A 15,378-nucleotide genomic window follows, 5' to 3' on the forward strand; every position below is an offset into this window, starting at 1 on the left:
GTGGGGTGGATGGACCTAGAGTCTGTCATACAGAGTGAAGTAAGTCAGAAAGAGAAAAACAAATACCGTATGCTAACACATATACATGGAATCTAAAAAAAAAAAAGTGGTTCTGATGAACCTAGAGGCAGGAATAGGAGTAAAGACACAGACGTAGAGAATGGACTTGAGGACACGGGGAGGGGGAAGGGTAAGCTGGGACGAAGTAAGAGAGTAGCATTGACATATATACACTACCAAATGTAAAGTAGATAGCTAGTGGGAAGCAGCTGCATAGCACAGGGAGATCAGCTCGGTGCTTTGTGACCACCTAGAGGGGTGGGATAGGGAGGGTGGGAGGAAGACGCAAGAGGGAGGGGATATGGGGATATATGTATACATGTAGCTGATTCACTTTGTTATACAGCAGAAACTAACACAACATTGTAAAGCAATTATACTCCAATAAATATGTTTTTAAAAAAAAAGAGTAAATGGGCATAAGGGATCTTATTGGGGTTTTAAAATGAAATGTTTTAAAACTGATTTATGTTGATGGATACACAACTTGCTAATTTCACTAAAAATTATTGAATTGCACACTTGAAATGGGTGAATTAAATGTTTTGTAAAATATGCCTAAAAAAACCCCCCAAACTATCAAGACACTAAGAATCAAGTTATCCTGGAAAGAGGTCAAGAAGGTAACTGCAGAGGCTGGAGCTAGCAAAGCGCTGGAAAAGATAAGGTCTTATCTAAAGCAATTAACAGTAAGCCGGCAATTAGAGGCTTTTGTTACTTGTATTTAGCTGAATGCTGTGAATAGCAAGCTTTTTGAAATTCTTGGCCAAATCAGAACCTAGAAAGTGAGGACTTCTAACCTCCAAGAAAAGGTTGTGTGAGACAAAAAGGTAGTTGTTTTTATACTTAACTTGGTAGAAAAAAGAAAAACAAAAACAGACGAGAAACAAGATATCAGCTGGGGTCCCTGGGGTCCCAATTCCAGGCCCTGGGAAGACAGAAGCTCACCCCCTTGGTTTTTGTGAATTGTCCTGAAGGGCTTTCTAGGTTTCTAGACTTCTTTTTTTTCTTTCTAATATTAGAAAGTGAAGTCATCCTTTATTCCTCTTTTCTTCACATGCCACATCCAACCTACCACAATGCAGAATATGATCCTCACCAATACCACCGCTAACATGCTGGTCTGAGCTACCAGCAACTCTCCTAACTTCTTTCCCTGTTTCCATTCTTGCCCGCCCCCCTTTTCTTATGGCCGTGCCACATGGCATGCGGAATCCTAGTTCCCCGACCAGGGATATCGAACCTGTGCCCCCGGAAGTGGAAGTGTGGAGTCCTAACCACTAGACCACCAGGGAAGTCCCCGGTTTCTAGACTTTTGAGACCTTGCTTCCATGTGTAAATTGAGTAGAATTTACTAGAGAGATGGAAGGCGGGGTTTACATCCCAGTAATAGGGAAAAAATTTGATGGGAATGGATGGGTTACTATCCAACACTAACCTGGCCCCTCTCCCCTTCCCTGTCTCAGCTTCTCTCCATCAGGCTGCCTTCTCTTTCCTGGTCTTATCTCTCTCCTCCCCTCTCTCTGCTCCCCCTCTACTCCCCTTGCAGGAGCAGAGGCAACAAGGTCTTCCTCTAATCTCCAGCCTCGGCAGGCTGTCCTCCTCTGGAGCCCAGGTGCCTGCAGCATCCAAGTCCTCGAGGTGTCAGCCCTCCCTACACGCCACTCAGCGGCTTTCCCCCAAGGAGACAGCTCCCTCCTTCCCCTTCCCAAAGAGGAATCGTGGGGTCAGCTGTTAAGATTTAAAAAAATATTTTTTTTCACGTCTTTACACAAGATGGGAAAATCTCTGAAGTTTAAGATGGTACCCAGCTGTCCTGTGGTGTTTATATTTTTTCATTGCTTTGTTCTCTATGGAATTTTTTTAATAATAACTAACGGTAATGGGCATTTCCTGACATTTACATAATTTTAATAAACCACCTTCAAAATTACAAAGCATTAGTGATCGGATCTAGGCTTTATTCCCATCTTCTATCAGTGATTCACACTAAAAGGTGGTTCAATGAAGCAGCTATGATGAGGCAGTGCTAGAATTAAAAGGGAAATCAGGTACCCTTGTGAGGGGCAGGCTTTGAGAACTCAAACCTAATGATAATAGAAAACATCACCAACTCACAGCAATATACGTGGATTCGAAACTGTTTCCTTGAGAACGTTTCTGATATGGGGGAGAACTCTCATATTTGAAGGCTCTAAGTAATGACAGGCAAAAAGTGAAAATGTCTCAGTGGCCTGATAGCCACGCCCTGGAGAGATGGCCTAAGGAATATTCTTTGTACTTTACATCCGTGCTTTTCTTTTTCCTTCCAACCCTTCCATTAAAAAAAAAACAAAAAAAACACATTTATTTATTTATTTTTGGCTGCGTTGGGTCTTCGTTGCTGCACACAGGCTTTCTCTAGTCGTGGCTAGTGGGGGGCTTCTCTTGTTGCAGAGCACGGGCTCTAGGCGCACGGGTTTCAGTAGTTGTGGCTCGCGGGCTCTAGAGCGCAGGCTCAGTAGTTGTGGGGCAAGGGCGTAGTTGCTCCGCGGCATGTGGGATCTTCCAGGACCAGGGCTCAAACCTGTGTCCCCTGCATCGGCAGGCGGATTTTTAACCACTGCGCCACCAGGGAAGTCCCCAACCCTTCCATTGCACAAAGCTTTAACTTCTCCAAGTATCACATACCCCTTTGCCACTTAGAGGGGCAAGGAATACTCCAGTGTTCAGGCCTCAGGTCCTTCCTGGGCTTTGGTGATCTGTCCTTCTCATCCTGGCTTTATAACCTGTTCCCCTAAGTTTGCCTAGTCACCTGTTTCTCGAGTTCCCCCTGAATCTTCCTAGATAAACCTGTCTAAATGATGCAAGGATTTTCTATCTAATGAATACGGGATTTTCTCCACTGCAATCACACCCAGGCTGTGTCTACCACACTCTCTCTACAGCTGCACTTGTCGGAGTTTTATTTACTCACTACTTTTCTTATGTCCCGTAATTGAATTTCCTCAATACTCATTTCCTCTCCTCTCAGGCCCCACTGCCACTATTTCTTCATGTTCCCAATCACCTTGCCTCATCTAGGAGGTTGCTCTTTTCCTCTGAGGGATGTTGTGGGTAGTGGGGCAAACTGGCACCTCAAGGGGAGGGGGCCTTAGCCACCTGCAGCCTGTGGTCCAAACAGCAGGCTTGTCGTGGACATCATTACAGAGCCAAAAATCCTAGCTCACTTTTGGAGGGTTTAATTATGCTTTGTGCTCCTCAGAACTCCTAAGCAGAAACAGGGATTCTCTTTTTTTTTTTTTTGGAAATCAGGTACCCTTGTGAGGGGCAGGCTTTGAGAACTCAAACCTAATGATAATAGAAAACATCACCAACTCACAGCAATATACGTGGATTCGAAACTGTTTCCTTGAGAACGTTTCTGATATGGGGGAGAACTCTCATATTTGAAGGCTCTAAGTAATGACAGGCAAAAAGTGAAAATGTCTCAGTGGCCTGATAGCCACGCCCTGGAGAGATGGCCTAAGGAATATTCTTTGTACTTTACATCCGTGCTTTTCTTTTTCCTTCCAACCCTTCCATTAAAAAAAAACAAAAAAAACACATTTATTTATTTATTTTTGGCTGCGTTGGGTCTTCGTTGCTGCACACAGGCTTTCTCTAGTCGTGGCTAGTGGGGGGCTTCTCTTGTTGCAGAGCACGGGCTCTAGGCGCACGGGTTTCAGTAGTTGTGGCTCGCGGGCTCTAGAGCGCAGGCTCAGTAGTTGTGGGGCAAGGGCGTAGTTGCTCCGCGGCATGTGGGATCTTCCAGGACCAGGGCTCAAACCTGTGTCCCCTGCATCGGCAGGCGGATTTTTAACCACTGCGCCACCAGGGAAGTCCCCAACCCTTCCATTGCACAAAGCTTTAACTTCTCCAAGTATCACATACCCCTTTGCCACTTAGAGGGGCAAGGAATACTCCAGTGTTCAGGCCTCAGGTCCTTCCTGGGCTTTGGTGATCTGTCCTTCTCATCCTGGCTTTATAACCTGTTCCCCTAAGTTTGCCTAGTCACCTGTTTCTCGAGTTCCCCCTGAATCTTCCTAGATAAACCTGTCTAAATGATGCAAGGATTTTCTATCTAATGAATACGGGATTTTCTCCACTGCAATCACACCCAGGCTGTGTCTACCACACTCTCTCTACAGCTGCACTTGTCGGAGTTTTATTTACTCACTACTTTTCTTATGTCCCGTAATTGAATTTCCTCAATACTCATTTCCTCTCCTCTCAGGCCCCACTGCCACTATTTCTTCATGTTCCCAATCACCTTGCCTCATCTAGGAGGTTGCTCTTTTCCTCTGAGGGATGTTGTGGGTAGTGGGGCAAACTGGCACCTCAAGGGGAGGGGGCCTTAGCCACCTGCAGCCTGTGGTCCAAACAGCAGGCTTGTCGTGGACATCATTACAGAGCCAAAAATCCTAGCTCACTTTTGGAGGGTTTAATTATGCTTTGTGCTCCTCAGAACTCCTAAGCAGAAACAGGGATTCTCTTTTTTTTTTTTTTAACGTTTCTTTCCTTTTTTTTGGCCTTGCCATGAGGCACGTGGGGTCTTAGTTCCCCAACCAGGGATCGAACCCGCGACCCCTGAAGAGGAAGTGCGGAGTCTTAACTACTGGACCGGCAGGGAAGTCCCCAGAAATAGTGATTCTAATTAGCATATTTACAGAAACAATACAAGTAGATCGATACAGTTGTACACTTCACTTATTAATAGCTTAATGGTTCTCCATTATTGTTTAATTTGCCCTGGCTTCCCTTTCAGCTTTAATTAGCACAACTTTGGAAGGTGTTAATTTATAATGACTATTTTCACTTAAGCAAGCCCTGCTAGTGTGTGCCAGATGGTGAACATCAAAAACCCAGAGGGCAGGTTTCTGTTTAGCCTTTGATTTTTGTTTTGTTTTTATTAAGCCAGAGAAAGCTTAGATCGTGCTGATAATTTGTAAGCATACATCACCAACTTTTATCTTCCTTCAAATTCCCTGTTCTCCCCCAGATATCTCTTCTACTTCTGGCCTAGGAGGGGCCAGGGAACTAGGCAGAAGCATGTCTGAATGGCTTAGGTGATAAGCCTCATAGTTATTTTTCTCAATTAATGGTTTTCACTGACAATTTTACTTCTCTATTTTAAGCTTCCCCATTCCCTTGGGCATCTGTACATATGTCTGTGATAAACCTCATCCAGTCCAACAAAACTGGCTCCTCAGAATACAGACTACCCTGTATTAAAAAGCTCATCTCTCTTTTTGGAACATAACACTTGAAAATGCATTTAAACAGAAAGTAATTGAGCTTTAAAGGAGAACTATAAAAGGGATTTATTCATGAGTACACACTTATTCCTCTCTCAATTGACACCCATTTTATATTAATTTTCCTTGAGTGTGTATCCACAGCCTTTTTCTAAATCTTTACTACTAATAGAAACTGTTTATTCCACCCTTATTCCCTTCAACTTTGCTCCAAAGATTCTCATATGTGCTGAAAGGGATCTATTGGGGGTACGGAACCACAATTTGGGAAAGTCTGCTATGAAATAATAATGCTCCCTAGTCATAATCACTGACTTTTATTAGGTAGTCAATTAGCTATTTTTTAATTAGGGAAAGAAAAGTTCTTAATTCATTTTTTCTGAAGTTATTTGAAATGCACTATTATAATCATGTTCCATTCGTGGCAGGAAAGCTATGGAAATCATGCCTTTTTCTTAGATTAGTGGAACCTTCACTCTACAGATAAGTAATTTCTACAGAGAAATTTCTATAGGCTCTCCTCCCCCCACCCCAAAGGACTCACAGAAGAAGAAAGAACCAAGGACAATAATGCTCCCTTTATACTGTACAGTTTTCAAAGAAGATTCATACATATCAGTTCATCCAAGCTTTTTTCTCTCTTTTTTTTTTTTAAACAGGTGGGAAAACAGAGGCTCAGAGAGATAAAATAAAGGGCATCTTCAAGGTCACACAGCTAGTCAGTCAGTGTCAGACTAGGATTTAAACCACCACTTGATGATTCCGATTAAAAAAAAAACAAATTCAGGGACTTCCCTGGTGCTCCAGTGGTTAAGAATCCTCCTTCCAATGCCTGGGACACAAGTTCGATCCCTGGTTGGGGAGCTAAGATCCCACATGCCCCAAGGCAACTAAGCCTGCGCCGCAGCAACTTCTGAGCCCACACGCTGCAATGAAAGATCCTGCAGGCCGCAACAAAGACCCCGCATGCTGCAACTTACACCCGACACAGCCAAATAAATAAATAAAATAAATAAATAAAAATTTTTAAAAATTAAAAAATTAAAACAAAAAAAACAAATTCAGTCTTGCGAACAGGATTAGAGATCCAGCAATTATCATTAACATTATGTTGGGGAATCTTTTGTAAGAAATACTTACCAGTGACTGTGCTTTTCTTAGTTTAGATCTGTCCTGTGATTTATTTTTCTTATCACGTGACTGTCGGTTGAAATCTGGGGTCATTTCGTGTCTTTTCCTTCTTCTGTAAATTGGAAAGCATTGGAAAAATTATAAATATCATGTTAAACCTTTGGTGGTTGGCATAGCAGTTTGTCCATTTGATTTTGTTGTACCTGTGGTTTAAAAGATTGTCTTCACTCAACTGGAAACAAGCCAGATATCTATCAATAGAGAATGGGTACAGTAAACTCTGACACATCCACACAATGGAGGACTGTGAATTGTAAAAAGGAAGGCAGGGGCTTCCCTGGTGGCGCAGTGGTTGCGCGTCCGCCTGCCGATGCAGGGGAGCCGGGTTCGCGCCCCGGTCTGGGAGGATCCCACATGCCGCGGAGCGGCTGGGCCCGTGAGCCATGGCCGCTGAGCCTGCGCGTCCGGAGCCTGTGCTCCGCAACGGGAGTGTCCACAACAGTGAGAGGCCCGCGTACCGCGAAAAAAAAAAATCAAACCCTTATGAGACATTCAAGGAAACCTGAAAACTGACTTGATACTTGATTGATTATATTAAGGCATCATTCATTGACTTAGAAGTGATATGGTATCATCTTATGATTTTTAGACAGTCTATCTTTCAAGGAGAGGCCTTGAAATATGTATGGATGAAATAATAGGACATTTGGATTTGTCTCCAAAGTAACCAGGGGGAACAGCAGAGTGGGTGAGGAATGAATGAAACCAGACAGGTCATGCGTTGAAAACTGTTAATGCTGGATGGTGGTTATAAGAGGTTCTATTCTCTTTACTTTTGCATATATTTGAATTTTCATTATAAAAAGTTTTATTGGGACTTCCCTGGCGGTCCAGTGGTTAAGACTCCATACCTCCATTGCAGGGGGCCCGGGTTCAATCCCTGGTTGGAGAACTAAGATCCCTCAAGCTGCGCGGCCAAAAAACAAAACAAAACAAAAAAAGACCAGCTTTGCCCAAATATTTCCTGATACTTAATTTTCAAAAATTTCCACAGCTTTTAATTAAGAAATTTCAAACATACAGAATAGTTGAAAGAACAGTAAAGTGATTACCCATATACTCTCCAACTAGATTCAACAACTGATAACATTTTGCTATTTTTGCTTCATCTCTGTGTATGTGTGTATATATTTTCCCCTCCCCTGGGCCATAAAAATGTAAACTGCAGACACTTCATCCCCAAATACTTCACTCATGTCCTAAGATAAAGACATTTGCCCACCTAACCACACTAGTGCCATCATACCTTAGAAAATGAGCAGTAATTCTTTACTGTCATTTTAATATATGGTCCATATTAACTTTCTGCAATTATCCCAAGAGTGCCCATTATAGTCTTTCTTTTTTGAACCAGATCCCGCCTAGATTCCAGCTGCATTGGTTTGTTATGTCTCTTATGTCTAGAACATTTCCCCCCGCCTCATTTTTCCCCCTATGGCACTGACTCTTGGAAGAGTTCAAGCATCTGGTCTATTTTGGTGAATGTAGCACATGCCCTTGAAAAAAAATGTTTGTGGAATTGTATGTTTACCTTTTAAAATCTTTCAGTTTTTGCTTTCTGTACTTTTAGGCTTTGTAATTTAATCACGTACATATGCATTTGCATCAGTTATGTCTTTCTGTTTAGTTTATAGATCCCGGTATCATTATGAAATGTCCCTCTTTTTGTTTGGGAACACTCTTTGTCTTGATGTCTATTTTAACTGATATTAATGGTCATTCTAGCCTTCTGATGCTTCCTCTTTGTATGGTACATCTTTTTCTATCACTTTATTTTTAAGCCTAACTGTGCCTTAGTATTTAAGGTGTAGCTCTTGTGAAAAAGCATATAGTTGGTTCTTGCCTTTTTTACCCATTCTGATAATCTCTGCCTTTTAATTGGAGTGTTAAGTACATTTAATGTAATTATTGCCTTTCACAAATAGTATTTGAGTCTCACAGAAGACTCAGGAGACTATTGGTTTTTCTCAGGTTAATGTACCATTCATATGCCTAGGTAACTAAATTTTCCTCTCTCTAATTTACCAACCTAGTCCAGACTAAGGGCCACATACAAACTTAGACACTATCTCCAGGGATACACTGACCAATACACAGTTAATACTTTCACAGTGATTCCAAATTCAAGAATTCAAAAGGATATACAGTGAAACTTTCCTATCCATCCTTGTCTCCAACTTACCGTTCTCCTTGAAGGCAAATGGTAGTATCAGTTTCTTGTGTTTATTCCAGAGATACTGTATGTATATAAAAATATGAATGTGTATATATGTATCTTTCTCCTCCACCCATTTAAATGTAAACAGTAGTATTTCTTTCAAACTCTGTTTTGTACCTTGTCTCCCGGCCACCCCCCTTGAACTTTCGAAATTATCAGCAAACTATTTAGACTTTTTCTGATACAACTAGATGAATGTGAAGTTCATGAATCAAAAGGCTACACTTCCTTTGAAATCAACCATTTAATGAGTATCGCAATGAGAGTCAGTGGTAACAAAGATGAGAAGGCATAGTCTGTGTTCTCAAAGAGCTCAATTCTTGCTTAATTAGGGATACCACTCTCATCTCACCTCCAAAGGACCCCAGTGTAATTTGAATGTCCCTAAGTCAGCAAGCCTTCTGGGATTACCCTTTCCTTTTTTAGCCAAATAATATCCTTTTAGAAGCCATCCTACTAAAAAAAATGCTTACTTACTATGTGTCAGGCACTATTATAAGCATGCTACATATATTAATCCTCACAGTGATCCTATGACTTAGGTATTACTATTATTGCCATTTTACAGAGGTGGAAACAGGCACAGAGAGGTTAAGGGACTCCCCAGGGCCACACAGCTAGAAGTGTGGGAGTCTGGATTTGAACCCATGCAGTATGGCCCCTGAGCTCGTAGACTGTGCCTATCTTATGCTGCCTTGGTGTTAACCCATGCAGTATGGCCCCTGAGCTCGTACACTGTCCCTATCTTATGCTGCCTTGATGTTAATCTGTTGAAATAGAACCTAAAACTATGAAAAATGTATTAAAACATTTTCAAATTTTGTTTCCTTAATTTCTTGTTTATCCTGTGTGCGTGCGTGTGTGTGTGTGTGTGTTAACAAATGAACAGATACATATATACATACAGATGTATATTCTCTTACTCTCTTTTCTTTCTACATTATGTGTAGGATACTAGAGACACTCTTTTGCAATTTGCTTTTCTCACTTAACTATGTAGCCTGGAAATCACTCCTTACCCGTTCATAGAGATCTTCCTCATTCATTTTTACAGCTGCCTAATACTCCATAGTGTGAATGGACCATACATAGTTTATTCAACAAACACTCTCCTACTTATGGGCACTTAAGTTATTTCCAATATTTCAAAATCATAAACAATACTGCAATAAATATCCTTGTGCTGACGTACTTTTGGTATTTTCAAGGTTGATTCCTAGAAGTGGGATTGCTGGGGCAAAATAAATACAGATATTTTTTTCTGGATGTTGTACAATTTTTCTCCACAAGGTTTGTGCCAATGTACATTCCCACCAGCAGTGTATGAGGGTGGCTGCTTGCCCACAGCCTCACCAACGGAATATATTGTCAAACCTTAAAGCTTTTGCCGATCAGAGAGTTGAAAAACGGCATATTTTGTAATGTTGTGCAAAAAGCAACACTGGGAGGATAAACCAGACACGCATAAGATTTGTAAGTGGGAGTGGGGTGGAAAAGATGAGTGTACGGTACAGTGGAGGAGATGGAGGGGGTGATTCTCTGAGTCCACCTTCTGTACGCTTTTTGTATAGTTTTACATAGTTTTAACTCTAGAATCACATAACATACTCACATGGGGAAGGGGATATTTAAAGAAAAGAACCCACATGACTTTTGAACACAGTAGTGTGAGTATATACCCAGGCTAAAGGCAAAAAGAACCAGAAACAAATATTGAATTCTAGTTAGTAGATTTGTTTCGATAATGATATGAGTTAGCAATTCTGAAATTACTTTCAGTATTTGTTAAGTAAATATATACTCTGTGTATGTACTATATATAATACAATTTATATAAAATTATATATGTACATATAATATATAATCAAAATTATATATGTATATAAATGGAGATATGAATATGGAGACGTACATATTTGTATATCCCTCCCTCTGTCACAGAAGGGAGATACAAATGTGGAAAAGGAAAAGACTAGAATGAACCTTATGGTACTGGATTGGAATTTGAGGTATTAAAATATTAAAAGAAGCTGTAAGGAAAGCATTACAGCTACAAAATGCAAACAAATCCTAAAGAACTGGGCAAATTTACCAATAATGGTTCATTTACTTTTCAATTACTTTTTGCTTCTATGTAGTGAAAAGCATTTGTATTTCACAGTAAGTTCTGTTTTCATCTTTTCATAGACTGAAGTGCCAGTAGATTGTTTCTGAAAGCAAAAGAAGTGGAGAAGGGCATGACTCTCACCCTTGCCAGCTTTGCTCAACGGGGTCACAGTTGTCCAGGTAATTGAAGCGAATGATATCAGTTGGATGTTTGTCAGAGGATCGCCAGGGTGGGAGTTCTTTCTCCCCTGGGTGGTTCTTCTTTCTTAAAGAAGAAGAGGACCGGAAAGCTGATGAAGGAGATGGCTTTTCCTCTGGAGAACTGCTTGTAACTGGTTGAACATCAGCGATCACAAACCCATCTTTTGGAGGTGTCTAGAAGAAGAAAATTAATTATTTCTGTTCTCAAAATACTATAATAATAACAGAAGTAAAACAAAGAACACCATCATCACTATGATGGCAATGATAATGGTGATAATGATTATAGCAGCCACCAACCCAGGACTACTTGCTATGTGCCAGGCACTGTCTCAGAAGTGTTCCTGCATTACTTTATTTAACCTTCACAATAACTCTAAAAGGTAATTGTAACTACTCCCATTTTACAGAAGAGGAAACTGAAATAGGATAAACTAATTAATTTGCTCACTACTACTACATAAGTATTGACACAGGGTCAGAATTTGAATCCAGGACTATCCTGCTTCAAGTCCACACACTGAACCTCTCTGTCCTGAACTGCCCCCTCTCCCACAATATCATTGTACAGTTTTCCACAACTGCAGTTAATTTATTCATAAAAATATACACATTCTAAAAAATGCCATTTTACAGAGGTGGAAACAGGCACAGAGAGGTTAAGGGACTCCCCAGGGCCACACAGCTAGAAGTGTGGGAGTCTGGATTTGAACCCATGCAGTATGGCCCCTGAGCCCATACACTGTCCCTATCTTATGGTGCCTTGATGTTAATCTGTTGAAATAGAACCTAAAACTATGAAAAATGTATTAAAACATTTTCAAATTTTGTTCTAAAAAAAAAGTACCCCAACCCTAAGTATACCTAAAACACAGAGACAATTTCGATTATGTAGGGGTAGACTTCATAGATTTTATCAGTTATCAAAACTTCAGCCACTTGCAAAGAATACTTCTGCTTTAACTGCCCAAAATGCAAGTCTGAAAGTCTATTTTTTGTGTATAAAATTCATAAGGTTTTTATGTGGTTGTAGCCTAAGGGAAGTGGTAGTGGTATGCTGAGAAGCCATTAAAGGTTTAATTTTTGTTCTTTAAGAGATTAGGGAAGCTTTGCTCAGTAAATTGGTTTGCTTGACTTGTTTGTGAAAATTTAAAAATTCCCCAGTCCCTCCAAGCAGAGTCAGTTAATTTCTTATCCTTGTTTCAACTGTTCTTTGTATATATTTCTATTACCAGATAGCACTTAGTATTCAATGTTGTAATTATTTGCTTGTCTGTGTCCTGGGCCACTAGACTAGGCTTCCAGAAAGCGGGGTTAAGACCATTGTACTCTTAGCACCTAGCACATAACAGTAGTTAACAAATATTTACTCATTTAGTGAGTGATTGCAATTAATAGAGTAAGAAGACATTTTACATTTATATAACTGATAGCTCATTACTGGTTTAGTATTCAATATTTTGTGCAGATCTCATTTTAAATGGACATTCAGGGAATTCCCTGGTGGTCCAGTGGTTAGGACTCTGCACTTTCACTGCCTAGGGCTCGGGTTCGATTCCTGGTCAGGCAACTAAAATCCCAAGCCACACGCGCAGACAAAAAAATAAAATAAAAGTAAATAAAATGGACATTCATTTCATTTCTCTGAGTTCATATTGAATGAAATCTGTCTGTTTTTGCTGGAAGAGGTCTTGTTTAACACCATTGGGAATAAATAATACATGATAATAAAAAGCAATTTCAGGGGAGAAAATTTAGGCGTGCATGCTAGTAACTATATATAAATAAGCATCATTAATTCTGAAAAGTACACAATATCTGACCCATTAACAGAATAGGTAATAAAGAAAAACTGATGACTTTTCTGTTAAGTAAACAAAAATCTTGTTCCCTTTACCCAAAGTCTTTTTGAGAATTTTAAAATCGTGAATGTTGAAAAAATTTTGAATGCTTTCGTTTGCATATATTGAAATGACCATACATCTTTTCTCTTTTATTCTGTGAATTACATGGATTGATTTTTGAATAGTATGCCAAATTTATTCTCCTTGGATACATCCCACTTGGTCATCATTTATTATTCTTTTTTTTATATATTACTGGATTTAATTTGCCAATTTTTTAAAGGATTTTTATGTCTGTGTTCATGAGGGGTATTGGTCTGTGGTTTGGTTTTGTTTTAAAGTCTTTATCTAGTTTTGGTATAAAGGTTATGAGTTGGGCAGTGTTCCCTCTTCCTCTGTTTTCTGAAAGAGTTTATGTAGAATTGGTATTAAAATTGGTATATTAAAAAGTACTACCTACAGAAATTTAATACTATCAAAGATGTGGCAATTTTCTTGCATCAGAACTATTCATTATTTTAAAATATAGTTATGCATAAATATTTTGTGGAGAAAGAGTTATTGCTGAAGACGAAGCATTAAAGTCAGTATTATATATAATACTCAAAACCTTTTTTCATTCTACAAGTTGGTTAATCACTTTTCTCTCCTCTGTCTCAGACCAGCCCATGCTTCAGCCATTGAATGCCATTTCCTGCCTACAATTGAGAACAAGAGTCAAGAAAAGCCTGATGGGGACTCCCCTGGTGGCGCAGTGGTCAAGAATCCACCTGCCAAGGCAGGGGACACGAGTTTGAGCCCTGGTCCAGGAAGATCCCACACGCCGCAGAGCAACTAAGTCTGTGTGCCACAACTACTGAGCCTGCACTCTAGAGTCCGCGAGCCACAACTACTGAGCCTGCATGCCTAAAGCCCGTGCTCCACAACAAGAGAAGCCACCGCAATGAGAAGTCCGTGCACGGCAACAAAGAGTAGCCCCCGCTCGCAGCAACTAGAGAAAGCCCGCGTGCAGCAACGAAGAACCAACACAGCCAAAAATAAAAATAAATATTTTTATTTTATTTTTTTTTATTTTTTATTTTTATTTGTGGTAGGCGGGCCTCTCACTGTTGAGGCCTATCGCGCTGCGGGGCACAGGCTCAGCGGCCATGGCTCACGGGCCCAGCCGCTCCGCGGCACGTGGGATCCTCTCGGACGCCGCGAGCCACAACTACTGAGCCTGCATGCCTAAAGCCCGTGCTCCACAACAAGAGAAGCCACCGCAATAAGAAGTCCGCGCATGGCAACAAAGAGTAGCCCCCGCTCGCAGCAACTAGAGAAAGCCCGCGTGCAGCAACGAAGAACCAACACAGCCAAAAATAAAAATAAATATTTTTATTTTATTTTTTTTTATTTTTTATTTTTATTTGTGGTAGGCGGGCCTCTCACTGTTGAGGCCTATCGCGCTGCGGGGCACAGGCTCAGCGGCCATGGCTCACGGGCCCAGCCGCTCCGCGGCACGTGGGATCCTCTCGGACCGGGGCACGAACCCGCGTCCCCCGCATCGGCAGGCGGACTCTCAACCACTGCGCCACCAGGGAAGCCCAATAAATAAATTTTTAAAAAAGAAAGAAAAGTCTTTTGATAAAAAAAAGTCATAGCTATTGTAATTTTTAAAATAACTTGTCTACCAGTTCAGTTTAAAATTTTCTTTTTTAGGGCTTCCCTGGTGGCGCAGTGGTTGAGAGTCCGCCTGCCGACGCAGGAGACATGGGTTCGTGCCCCGCTCCGGGAAGATTTCACGTGCCGCGGAGCGGCTGGGCCCGTGAGCCATGGCCGCTGAGCCTGCGCATCCGGAGCCTGTGCTCTGCAACGGGAGAGGCCACAACAGTGAGAGGCCCGCGTACCGCAAAAAAAATAAAAATAAATAAATAAAATTTTCTTTTTTAAAGAAATTCTCATGGAGAAAACCAATTATTGAACTCAGAAAGACTAGTTTTATCATTGCAATTATAACAATATTAATTATGCATAGTTTATTAATATATTAAATGTAGATGGATTCTTCTTCGAGCAAACAATAGAACGAAACCTAAATCAGCACATTAAATAGCTCAGGAGCTGACTATTCATATTTCAAATGGATTCTTCAATTTGAAAAGGATTCACTGCAGCTTTTTTACAGAAAACCCCTGTGGTTGTAAAAATCATTAAAAATTTTTAATTTACACATAATTTTTCAGGAACTCATCTACTGTACAAAACAATGCATAACTCTGTAAGTATATATTAGATCATGCCATAGAGAAAAAGCTCATAAAATTTCCCATAGGGCTTCCCTGGTGGCGCAGGGGTTGCGCGTCCGCCTGCCGATGCAGGGGAACCGGGTTCGCGCCCCGGTCTGGGAGGATCCCACGTGCCGCGGAGCTGCTGGGCCCGTGAGCCATGGCCGCTGGGCCTGTGCTCCGCAACGGGAGAGGCCCAACGGGAGAGGCCGCAGCAG

At 41.0% G+C, this 15,378-nt stretch overlaps 1 protein-coding gene across 1 annotated transcript in view; it reads right to left on the minus strand.

The window, feature by feature from the left end:
- The window catches only part of FBXO16 (F-box protein 16), a 47,068-nt gene that overhangs the window by 5,082 nt on the left and 26,608 nt on the right, over positions 1-15,378 (minus strand). Inside the window, exons 6-7 of the mRNA XM_007108017.2 lie at positions 10,994-11,226; positions 6,477-6,579 (exon numbers count right to left, since the gene is read on the minus strand). Coding sequence (XP_007108079.2) covers positions 6,477-6,579; positions 10,994-11,226 — 336 coding nt within the window. The remainder of the gene's footprint in view (positions 1-6,476; positions 6,580-10,993; positions 11,227-15,378) is intronic.

Source organism: Physeter macrocephalus, chromosome 9, assembly GCF_002837175.3.
Source record: "Physeter macrocephalus isolate SW-GA chromosome 9, ASM283717v5, whole genome shotgun sequence".
Classification (NCBI taxonomy): Eukaryota; Metazoa; Chordata; class Mammalia; order Artiodactyla; family Physeteridae; genus Physeter; species Physeter macrocephalus.